This window comes from Cibotium barometz, chromosome 47 (assembly GCF_041138505.1).
Source record: "Cibotium barometz isolate CiBa-2024 chromosome 47, ASM4113850v1, whole genome shotgun sequence".
Classification (NCBI taxonomy): domain Eukaryota; kingdom Viridiplantae; phylum Streptophyta; class Polypodiopsida; order Cyatheales; family Cibotiaceae; genus Cibotium; species Cibotium barometz.
The window spans coordinates 20,060,133-20,070,781 of record NC_141092.1 but is presented as its reverse complement, the minus strand read 5'-3'; the positions used below and the strand labels follow the sequence as shown (position 1 = coordinate 20,070,781).

Sequence of the window (10,649 nt, the reverse complement as noted above, 5' to 3'; positions counted from 1 at the left end):
CGAGGTAATAAGGCCTTCAAGATTTGCTCTAAAACACCGAAGGACGAGACAAATATGTTACCTTGTCATTCTTCTCTTTTAGACAACTTACATGTGGAGACAGTGTTGTTTAAAAAGCAGCTACCTGGAAAGCAGTATAAATGCTTAGGCAGCACAAAGATTTATGATGACATGAAGGTACACAGGTTTAGAGCCCAAAGCAAGCATCCGATATACCTATGCAGATTTCGGATCGTCAATCTAGAAAAGACATTACATAGTTCTCACACCAGGCCCTTTTACAGCTTTCTTGTGGAGATCGTGTTGTTGAGAAGATCACTGTTGTTTGGTGATGCATCAAGTATAATGTTGTCATAGAACATTCCTTAAAAACTTGTGTAAATAAACATTTTAACATTACAAAATGTGGCTTCCTCCCTTTCATAACAAATGCATGTTAGAAAAGCAACTGTGTGTGTTACAAAGAAGGTCAACATTGTTCTGAGGCCCAGGGGGGAAGTTGGATACTTGAGCTGTGTATGCATACAAAGAACACAACCTGCAAGCTCACTTTGTGAGAGGAGAACCTAACTAAGAAATGATGAGAAGGCGCACAGGAACATTTTTGTCTTTGGCTTTGAAAAGAGCCATTCACCCACGCATTAACATAATTCAAACAGTCAGTGCACAGATTATTAGCCCTTCTTCAATGAAGGAGCCCACCCTAGGTTTTTGTGAAGATCAACTGCATGAGTGGATGTGTTAGATGCATTTTGTGTTGTGTGTTTTGGTGTGAGGAAGAGTGGGTCAATGTAACAATTCTAAGGCAGGAAAAATGCAGGGATCTTTGCTGTGTGTTACGTGGAGGCTGACAAGGGTCTGAAGCCTGGGGGGGGAACTTTAGACACTTGGGCTGCAGAGAAAAAACCTCTGCTTGTAAGGGGTGTGAACCTGAGTAAGAATTCAGAGAAGGCATGAAATATACTTGTAAGAAGAGGTTTGGGCATTCTGTTCTTTTCTTGTGTTCTCTCTTTGAAAGGCAATGAGGTTGTCTTCTTGATGTGACTGACCTAAATTATCCAAAACACCTTGTACTGCTTAATAAAACTTGAACTGGTGTGTTTGTTTACCAAGACAAGGTGAAACCTTGCTAATTGCATGACCTAGAGTTTAATAGGAACAACATTAGCTACATTCGCCAAGCTTGGGACTTGCCAAGCTACATGAACTTGTTTGCACATACTTGCTTCGAAACATTGTTTGTCTGAGCATACACACAAAGATCAATTTCTGACTATAGAGCACAGCTTGGAAAAAGTCTTCAGCACCTGCAAAGTTTCCCAACAACCAAAATGTGTCCACGTGACTTCTACAATTTCCAATCTACCTGTAGGCAATTTTACGAAAAAGTGTGGTCGCCGTGATGTTTGCATCTAACAAGGCGGGGGCATATCCGAGGGACATACCATGCGAAGACCAGCCAAATTCCGAATTTCTAAATTTTTTACCACAAACTGACAGGCAAGATTGATCTGCCCATTGCTGGACAGATCCGAAAAGCTTCTAACACTTCACCCTCATTTATTTTGTCAAACAGGACAGTTTATTTGCACATTGTGATAACCGCCACCCACTCCATGGGAACTCATGAAACACCATTAAAATACCTATTTAGCAAAAAGCATAACAAGAAGTTCAAGGCATGTTGAGGTAGCAAGAAGCCTGATGATGCCCTTAAGTAGCAAGTAGTCTGTAGCCTGTACTAGTAGGCTGCTGGGCTTCTTGAGTAGTTTCTTCCCCTGCCGCCATTTCCAGCCCCCCTGCCTCCATAATGGCCTCCTCTATAACCACCGCGATAGCCACCTCGCCCTCCACGGCCACCACGGGATCTTACAGAGAATTTTCCAAAAGTCTGTCCAACAACCCCCATATAAAAAGCTTTGTTGCAAATTAATTTATATTTTTTAATCCAAAAGAAGTTGAAGTTCAGATACCAACCTCAGTATCTATTTTCCTCTGCTCTGAAAATTTGGTCCTTTCAGCCTGCCCTCCTCTATCAAAGGTATCACATGATAGAGAATCGAAAAAGTCATCTTTGACATAAACAGGCTGGAACAAAAACAAGTGGTTAAGCAAGAGCTGCAAACTCAGCTTTTGTTGATATCATAATCTTCACAAATTTTCTTACAAAACCCGTCATCATCTCAGACCAGCATTGCCTCTTCCCATCCTAAAAACTCAGCCCATCCCAGCTCTAGGTAGAACTCCCAGAATTTCTACTGTGCACACCATTCTCCAATCGATAAAAGCAAAGATTTTGGACTGAACAAATTCACCAAACCAATGTTGCTAACCCATTATGGCAACTCTCCAATCACCAGTTGCATCCTCTGATTGGGCGGAAATGCTGGTCTGAAGCGACGTCCACCAAGAACCTTGAACGGTCCAGGTTACGGTCCCAAATTCCCAGGAAAATGGCTCCCAGCCTAGGAGCTACCAGCCACTCACTGACTCCCAAGAAATTTCCTCCCAGGAACTTGGACCATGCAAGGTTTAGTGTTCCATAACCAAAGCATGAGTGATTGTAAGCTTTTCCTTTCAGATATGTAACACAACCATTCAATACACACAATAATCTATAATATGATCACATCATGGAAAAAGGTCACCACCGTTCTAGAGAGATCCTCCTCTTCGTGATGATAGTATTCAGATGTATCCTCTTCTTCTTCACCCTTATCTCTGAAGTCTGTTTTTCCTAGCTCCCCCCACACTTCATCTTTATTGAACTTTTCATTCATTGCCGTGAAGTCAAAATCCTCTGTAAACTGGCTGTGGGGTTGTGAAGTCTGCATACAAAAGCACACACTAATAGTACACAGCCCTTAAGAATTTCCAAAATTAGCACCACTTACTGGTTTCAGAATGAAACAAAAAAAGGTAAGCTTTTTACAGTTCATTCAGAATTACGACTAATGACCAAAGATATTGACCATACCCCAATGCCCCTGCCTCGTCCTCTTCCTCTCCGTGTATACATCATGTTTGCTGGAGAACCATACACCTGCAAGAACATACAAATTCCATACAACGTAAATTCACTTGCCAAGCTACTGATATGACAGGACTTAAACCAAGTATGTAGCACCACAAAGATTTGATGGCTGCAAGAAAGGGGACCACTCATTAACCGGAGTTTGCACGGTAGCACTCATACTCAACATTCATTAGCATGGAGTACACACGTGTGCTGCTCATGGGAGTAGCTACCATGGATGCTTGAGCCATAGCTCCAAGAAAGATAAAGTGTACACTCTATATTATGAAAAGGTTCAAAAAGGTCAATAGTCCTAGGGCTGATACCTTTTATAGTCCCCAAAGCCCCATATGCCCAAATCCCACATGCTAAATGTGTCCTAAGTCCCCATGTGCCTAGGCCCATGCCCTATGTGCATATGCACCCTAAAATCACTTTGTTACAAACCATCCCCTTCTACAATGATTTCGTCCTCGAAATCGAAGGGTGGTCGTGCACAAACAAACATATACAAAAGGCTATATACAAAAAGCCAAAAATCAACCATGACTAGGTGTCGATGCCGAGGCAAACGGATGCTGAAAACATGAGTCGTGCCATGTCGATGCCAAAGTCGCATGACCCCATGGATCAAATGGAAAGGAAGATGGAACACCGTCGAAGATGAGGCTAATCATGTAACCACCTGGATCAAATAGGAATCCGAGCCATGCAAACTCCAAGAGAATGACTCTCCAACCACCTAGGCCAAATGGTAACTATAGAAAACCAATGCCAATGATGAGGCTAGCCATAAACCCTCCTGGGTCGAATGGATAGCTGTAGTACATATCACCCATGAAACAAATGTGTGACCACCTCGATCGAAAGGATAGTATCCATACTTCTCATCCAAAGTGAAATGACCACCAGAGATGCCATCAAATCCATGACCCAAATGTTTGCTCGGATGGTAATGATAATACGATGTGTGATCATCCCATCAATGACTCGTAGATCGAAGGAAAAACTAAAAAGCCCATCCTCATGACCATAGTGTGAATCCAAATCATATGATCCACTGAAGACCTGATCAATGTGCATAGTCATGCCTCTCCTACAAGGTCTTATCTCAACAAAGTCATTACTTCTCTCATGCACTATGCCTAAGTACTCATATACATGAACTCTATCCACACGAACGCTGCCAGGTAAGCTATGAGAACTAGGAGTAGTGATCGAATCATGAATGTCTCCACATGTGAAAACTCTAGAGGAGTAGCCGAACACATCTAACACAATAAATAAGTCTATGCTCCTCATGGTTCATCGTATTCTTATGTGATCCAACATGTGAAGTATCATCAACCCCATGTGTTACAATGGATGCATCACTAGTCAAATGCTCATGATCCTCTAATAGACCCTCATCAACGCCTAATACATTTCCATGATCCCTAGGAAAGTAGAGAGACATAGGTGTACCCACGACACTAGATGCTATACATGCCCTCAAGATCATGTCCACATGATCTAGCTCACATACATCAATACATTATACCACATAGATCATCATTATGTGCATATGTGTCAATATAATCATCATGTGCATGTATATCAATATAATCATGTGCATGTGTATCAATATCATTATGTACATGTGCATCATCATGTGCATGTGTATCAATATCAACATGTGTGTCTGTGTGTGCACATGCGCGCGCGTGCGATACATCATCATGACCATCTGGATCTATGTCAGAGTGGTCTGCATCCTCAAGAACATAATCATGATGGCTCAAGAGTGTAGGAGACTCATGCAAGTCGCAAAAGGAAGAATCATCCCATGCGAACAAACCATCCGTGTCAAGATAGCCAAGCAATGAATCGATAAAGTTGTTGTGCACAGACCATCTCGACCATTTGGCACATACATACCTCTCATCAAACAAGTGCCTCAAGTGGCTAGGCATCAAACCCTCAAGCTCGAACATCCAACCTCGCATGAGTATGCCACCTCGTCATAGCATGAAGTCGGCGAATGAGGATCAAGAGGTCTAAGCCTCGAAGTACCAAAGTGTGTGAACTCGGCAAAAGAAATGTGATCCATGACACGTAATGGTGTCAACTCGCAATAGCGAGCATAAAGCCATGATGACAAAGCATGAGCGGATCTCCTATGATCGAAATCTGAGATGGTAACAAAATGATGTCGATGACAAAAAGAGCTCGCGCCATGGCAATCATGTCACATGCACGCCCATGCCATGGCTAATCTTCAGCATGAACTGTCTTAATCCTTGATTAGAGCAATAGCATCACAATCTTCATTAGCATTACCATCAGCATCATTAGAAGAACTATCAGTATCAGCATCATAAGCATCATCATCAACAGCATTGTTGGCAGCATCAGCAGTTTCATCATCTTCATCATAAACATCACCATGGAGGGTATGGATGCCCAGTTGGCAGCCAGTGCAATCAGCTGCCTGTGGAGCATCCTACCAACCAGTCAACTGCCTATAGAGCATCCTACCAGCCAGTCAGCAAGGCACTACAGCATCTAATAAAGGAAAAAAGCCATATTTTGCTTGTCCTTTGCTAGCCGATAGCAGCACAGCTGGCCGACCATCACTCCTAGAACATATATAAGCATCACATCGTTTTCAGCAAAGAATAGATAATTAGCTCATCATTCATTCATTCAATAATCAGTAGAATTCATGTAGAAGGGGCCCAGGTCACCCCTATGGGGCCGACCATGAGCCTACATCATGTCCAAGTATTAAGTTACCTTTCTGTACCATAGTAATACAGAAAACCTGACACCTAATCTCTCTCTTCTTCTCTCTCCTCTGTCTTAATCTTGTGTTAATTATCATCAATGTTCTTAATCATGCTTAAGGCTCGCCGCTCTAGATCAGTACAGCAAGGCTTCCGCCCATGCAACATTGGTATCAGAGCATTCAGGCTCAGCCCACTAAGCTATGTCCCAAGAAGGTGCACAGTTCCAGCAGGAAGGATGCTGGCGTGGTCTACAACAACAAGCGAAGAAGCAATCCCTATGGGTAGGTACGCAGACCCAGTACCTCAATAAGCCCTCGGATCATTTCCGAAGGCCTAGCAATAGGCATGATGAGTTCCAGTAGGTGACCCACCGCTGTCAAGGTTTAGGGAAAGCAAGCATGGAGACAGACAGCAATGAACAGATGCTCAGTTCTTCATCAAAGACTTGGAAGTGGAGATCAAGAGTGAAGGTGTTCAAACCAAAAATATCAGTCAGTCAGTAGAAGTCAAAGTCAGTAACTTCAACGTCAGTAGAAGTCCAGGGAGGAAGGATGACATAGTCTCCACCCTGTCATCAAGTTTACCAGAAGGGAATGTCACGTGCACGCCCGTGCCATGGCTAATCTTCAGCATGAACTGTCTTAATCCTTGATTAGAGCAGTAGCATCACAGTCATCATCAACATCTTCATTAGCATTACCATCAGCATCATTAGAAGAACCATCAGTATCAGCATCATAAGCATCATCATCAACATCATCGTTGGCAGCATCAGCAGTTCCATCACCTTCATCATAAACATCACCATGGAGGGTATGCATGCCGAGTCGGCTGCCTATGGAGCATCCTACCAGCCAGTCGGCAAGGCCTAGAAGGTTGGGTAGCAGCTTGGACAAGGCATCAAGGCAGTACAGCATTTAATAAAAGAAAAAAGGCATATTTTGCTTGTTGCTGGCCGACAGCAGCACAACTGGCCAACCAACACTCCTGGAACATATATAAGCATCACATCGTTTTCAGCAAAGAATAGATCATTAGCTCATCATTCATTCATTCGATAATCAGTAAAACTCATGTAGAAGAGGCCCAGGTCACCCCTATGGCGCTGACCATGAGCCTACATCATGTACAAGCATTAAGTTACCTTTTTGTACCATAGTAATACAGAAAACCTGACACCTAATCTCTCTTCTTCTCTCTCCTCTGTCCTAATCTTGTGTTAATTAGCATCAATGTTCTTAATCATGCTTAGGGCTGTGGATCAGTACAGCAAGGCTTCCGCTCATGCAACAAATCATAGGAAGGATAGAAATAATAACCCGTGGTATGGTCGCATGTGAACAACCACCAAGAATGCTCACAAATGCCCAATATATGTGAAATCCCACACTGAGTGTCTGCATTTGTTGCCAAGCTGCTTGTGGCCGTTTGCTGATGAAGTACACACATACTAGCACTCATCACATGGAATGCACATAAGGGTAGACAAACCACCATGGATCCTTGAGCAATAAGCTTCAAGAGAAGATTGTATATTCCAAAAGTTATCAAAAGGTTCAAAAAGGTCAATAGTCCTAAGGGCTGATGCCTTTTATTGTCCCCAAAGCCCCACATGCCCAAATCCCACATCCTAACTGTGCCCTAAGTCCCGACTCCCCATGTTCCTAGGCCCATGCCCCATTTGCACCCGCACCCTAAAATCACTTTGTTACAATGGCTCAACAGTTCGTCAGAAAAAAAAAACACAAAACAAAGCGCACCTGAGTAGTTTGCTTTTGACGCACAGAATTCACAGGCAATGGCAGCAATGGTTGGTTCTGCAGTTGAGATGCTGAAACTGTTGCAAATACAGGCTCTGTTGCTGTAGAGAGTTCTGTCAAAGTCTGCTCAGAGATTGAAGGCTGGCTTTGATCATCTGAACTTCTGATAGGATCCAGCAAAGCTGCTGGATTAATGAAGGACGCACTAGCAGTTGGCAGGTGCACACTGCTCTGCCCAACAAAAGAACCAACAGACTGGGTGTTTGCTATAGCTGGGCCCATCATATTTTGAGGTAATTTAGCTGTTGTTAACGCAGCAGAAACTTTCTCCTCCACTGCCGATGCCAATGTGGTGGCATAATCTAGCGGTGTCGACATTTGCAAAGCTGAAGCAAGGGTGGGTACTGTCATGCTAGATGCTGCCAACTCAGGCAAAGAAGTTACCACTGTGTCCTTCGCACTTATTGGCAGTGATGCCACCTGACTTGGAGCAGGTGCCGACAATGATGTAGGCATAGATGTAGGTGTAGGCAAAGGCTGCTGCTGCAGAAAATGGGCTTGTGCCAAGTAATTTGAAGGCAACGTGGGCGGTGCTTGAAACGGCATCAGAGACTGCTGTTGAAGATGTGAAATACCACTTGGAGGCCTATAATACCCTGGCCAGTACATCGGCATGGCCATGCTCCCATTCGTACCTGGGGGTATTTGTGGCACAGCCCATGACCCTAAACCAGCATGGGGTTGGTATAAAGGAAGCATATTACTCTGATAAGCAGCTGAAGGAATGCTAGAAAATGGCCCCGGAATGACTCCATCAGTGGGAGTACCAGCTGCTGAAGTTGATGGAGTGCCAGCTGCTGAAGCTGTGAGGGTTCCAGCTGCTGAAGGTGGCGCCAGGGGAGAAGTTTGAGACTGCGAGAAACATTAGAAAGACATTTGCATGATAGTCAGTTGAACTAATCAGATCGGCCTCCATAAAACACTTGCTTTTCAAGCAATGGCAAGAGAGATCAAAACATAGCGGTTAGCACAGTTCACTACTTCCCCATCAATGATATGTTAACTCCGTCCCTACCTGTTGCATCAATTCTATGTCCTCAAAAAAACATTACTAGACTAGCAATACTGATAAGTTTAAATGTGTTACTACATCATACTAAGTTATGTACTGTCATCAACAGTTCCATTTAAAAAATTCATCACAAAATACTTAGAACAGATCAAAGTATCATCAATGTGCTCATAGTTACAAAAATCTCAACCTGCAAAGAAATTATTGCTGGATCATGGTGCGGCTGCTGTGACTGAGCTGGCCGTATCGGAGGTGACGACTTCACCTGTAAGTCCTGTATAATTGAACCAAGTAGTTTTCTTAGTCATAATTTCATAAGATTGAGTCACAAAAAGTAGTAGTGAGTGATAGCAAAACCCAAATCTACTTTGATGTCGGTCCCACGAAAGATGATGTAATCATAGACTTTGTCGCTTGGAGGAACTTGGGGACCATCCTTCTTCCTTCCTTCTGTTCCAAAGGATCTCACTGCAGTGGCAACAAGATCAATCTTCAATTCAAAAACAATAGAAGCCCATCAAATAGACCAACAAACAAAAGCAAGACAAACAGAGAAGGGACAAGGCACAGTTCCACCAGCCAAAAAGATAAAGGTATCTTTCTTTTATTTGGAAAATATTAACCATCTTCCGAAAGCACACAAAAACAAAGACAAACTGAAAAAAAAGGTTTCTTATATTCAGAGAAAATTAACCATCTTCAGAGAACACACAAAACATAGACAGCTGACACTCGAAAAGAAAAAAACATGTCAGCTTCTATTTAGAGGATCATGGGCCATCACAAAGAGCTCCTCTATCGGCATCCCAATAGCTCCTCTATTGGCAGATTACACCTTTTCAACAGTCTTGGCATTCTCTCCTTCCCTGGAAATCAGCTCCCCCCACTAAACGTAGGATTGCATTCCTTTTCCAAGATTTGGGGTCTACAATGCACTCTGCACATACATGTCTTGAGGCATATCTTGCACCATTTGATGCCTTTTCAGCAACAACAAACTGGTATAATTCACATGCCCAAATCTGGCATGCCGTAACTCTGCCTCTTGCATGGCAAAAGAGAAGTAGTGGCCAAACAGGCATCTTGTGCTCTCTTCTCAAAAGAGTCCAAGTGATACAAGCCCCAACACAAAGTCCCAAGAGTGACTATCACATAGTCTTTCTCTCTATCATGTGCATATGTCATCCTCAAAGTTAACCACATAACCTCAAAAGAGGAGACTGACAACAAATTCTTCTTTATCCCTAGCACATAAAGTATATCTGAAATGCGTATATAGGAACCATCTGCAGCCATGAGTATCTTTGCTTTGCTTGATGGTTGTCCAGAATCAGCCTTAGACTGGCAATAGCCACCCTTTGCCTTGCCCTTAACTTTGTTAAAGGCCCGATTACTACCGCGCATAACCGAAGACTTGTTCTTTCTTTTCTACTCTTCTTGTAACAATAAACCCACTACTAAAGTGGTTTTGAGTTGCCCCGCATGGACAAGGTGAGAGACATAGTCATGCATGAAAATTAAAGTAAGTCTCTGGCAGTGAAGACAATGTTCTAGAAACAAGTTCCTTTTCCGAAATCACCGCATCTATATTGAGCAACTACTCCAAATCCCAACGATCCTGGATCTTTGTGAGATGATTTGATCTACCATTATGTCACCAAGACTCTCATCTCATTCTTAGCTTGATACATGGTTTCCAACACAGCCCGTTGAGATGTCTTACAAGACCTGATGTGCGGTATAATTGCTCACTTTACTGACAATGAGATCAAAGCCATTGCATGGGCATCTCTGGCATCCCTAAGTGACAGGAGCACATGTTGGAGCCTCCTAAGCACCTCTCACCTAGGAGTGGCATGGGTAATATCTATGAGACGGGCGTCCACTAGTTTTCCATGGTAGTTTGGCACACTCCCCATCACGATCAAGGGGGTGCAATAAGACTTCTATTGCAACTAATAATCAGTGTTGACCCCGACTTTAGGCAACATGACAAGTTCCAAACGTTCCACCTTCCTGAAACTCACTTTTCA

At 43.1% G+C, this 10,649-nt stretch overlaps 1 protein-coding gene across 1 annotated transcript in view; it reads right to left on the bottom strand.

Annotated features, from left to right (window-relative positions):
• Window positions 1–1,538: 1,538 nt before the first annotated feature.
• LOC147611486 (protein decapping 5-like) overlaps window positions 1,539–10,649 on the bottom strand; it is a 39,384-nt gene continuing 30,273 nt past the window's right edge. The window contains exons 2-8 of the mRNA XM_086784577.1: window positions 8,984–9,084; window positions 8,807–8,890; window positions 7,545–8,456; window positions 2,978–3,043; window positions 2,652–2,828; window positions 1,978–2,088; window positions 1,539–1,891 (exon numbers count right to left, since the gene is read on the bottom strand). Of these exons, the coding sequence (XP_086640703.1) occupies window positions 1,742–1,891; window positions 1,978–2,088; window positions 2,652–2,828; window positions 2,978–3,043; window positions 7,545–8,456; window positions 8,807–8,890; window positions 8,984–9,084 (1,601 nt within the window). The 3' untranslated portion in view covers window positions 1,539–1,741. The remainder of the gene's footprint in view (window positions 1,892–1,977; window positions 2,089–2,651; window positions 2,829–2,977; window positions 3,044–7,544; window positions 8,457–8,806; window positions 8,891–8,983; window positions 9,085–10,649) is intronic.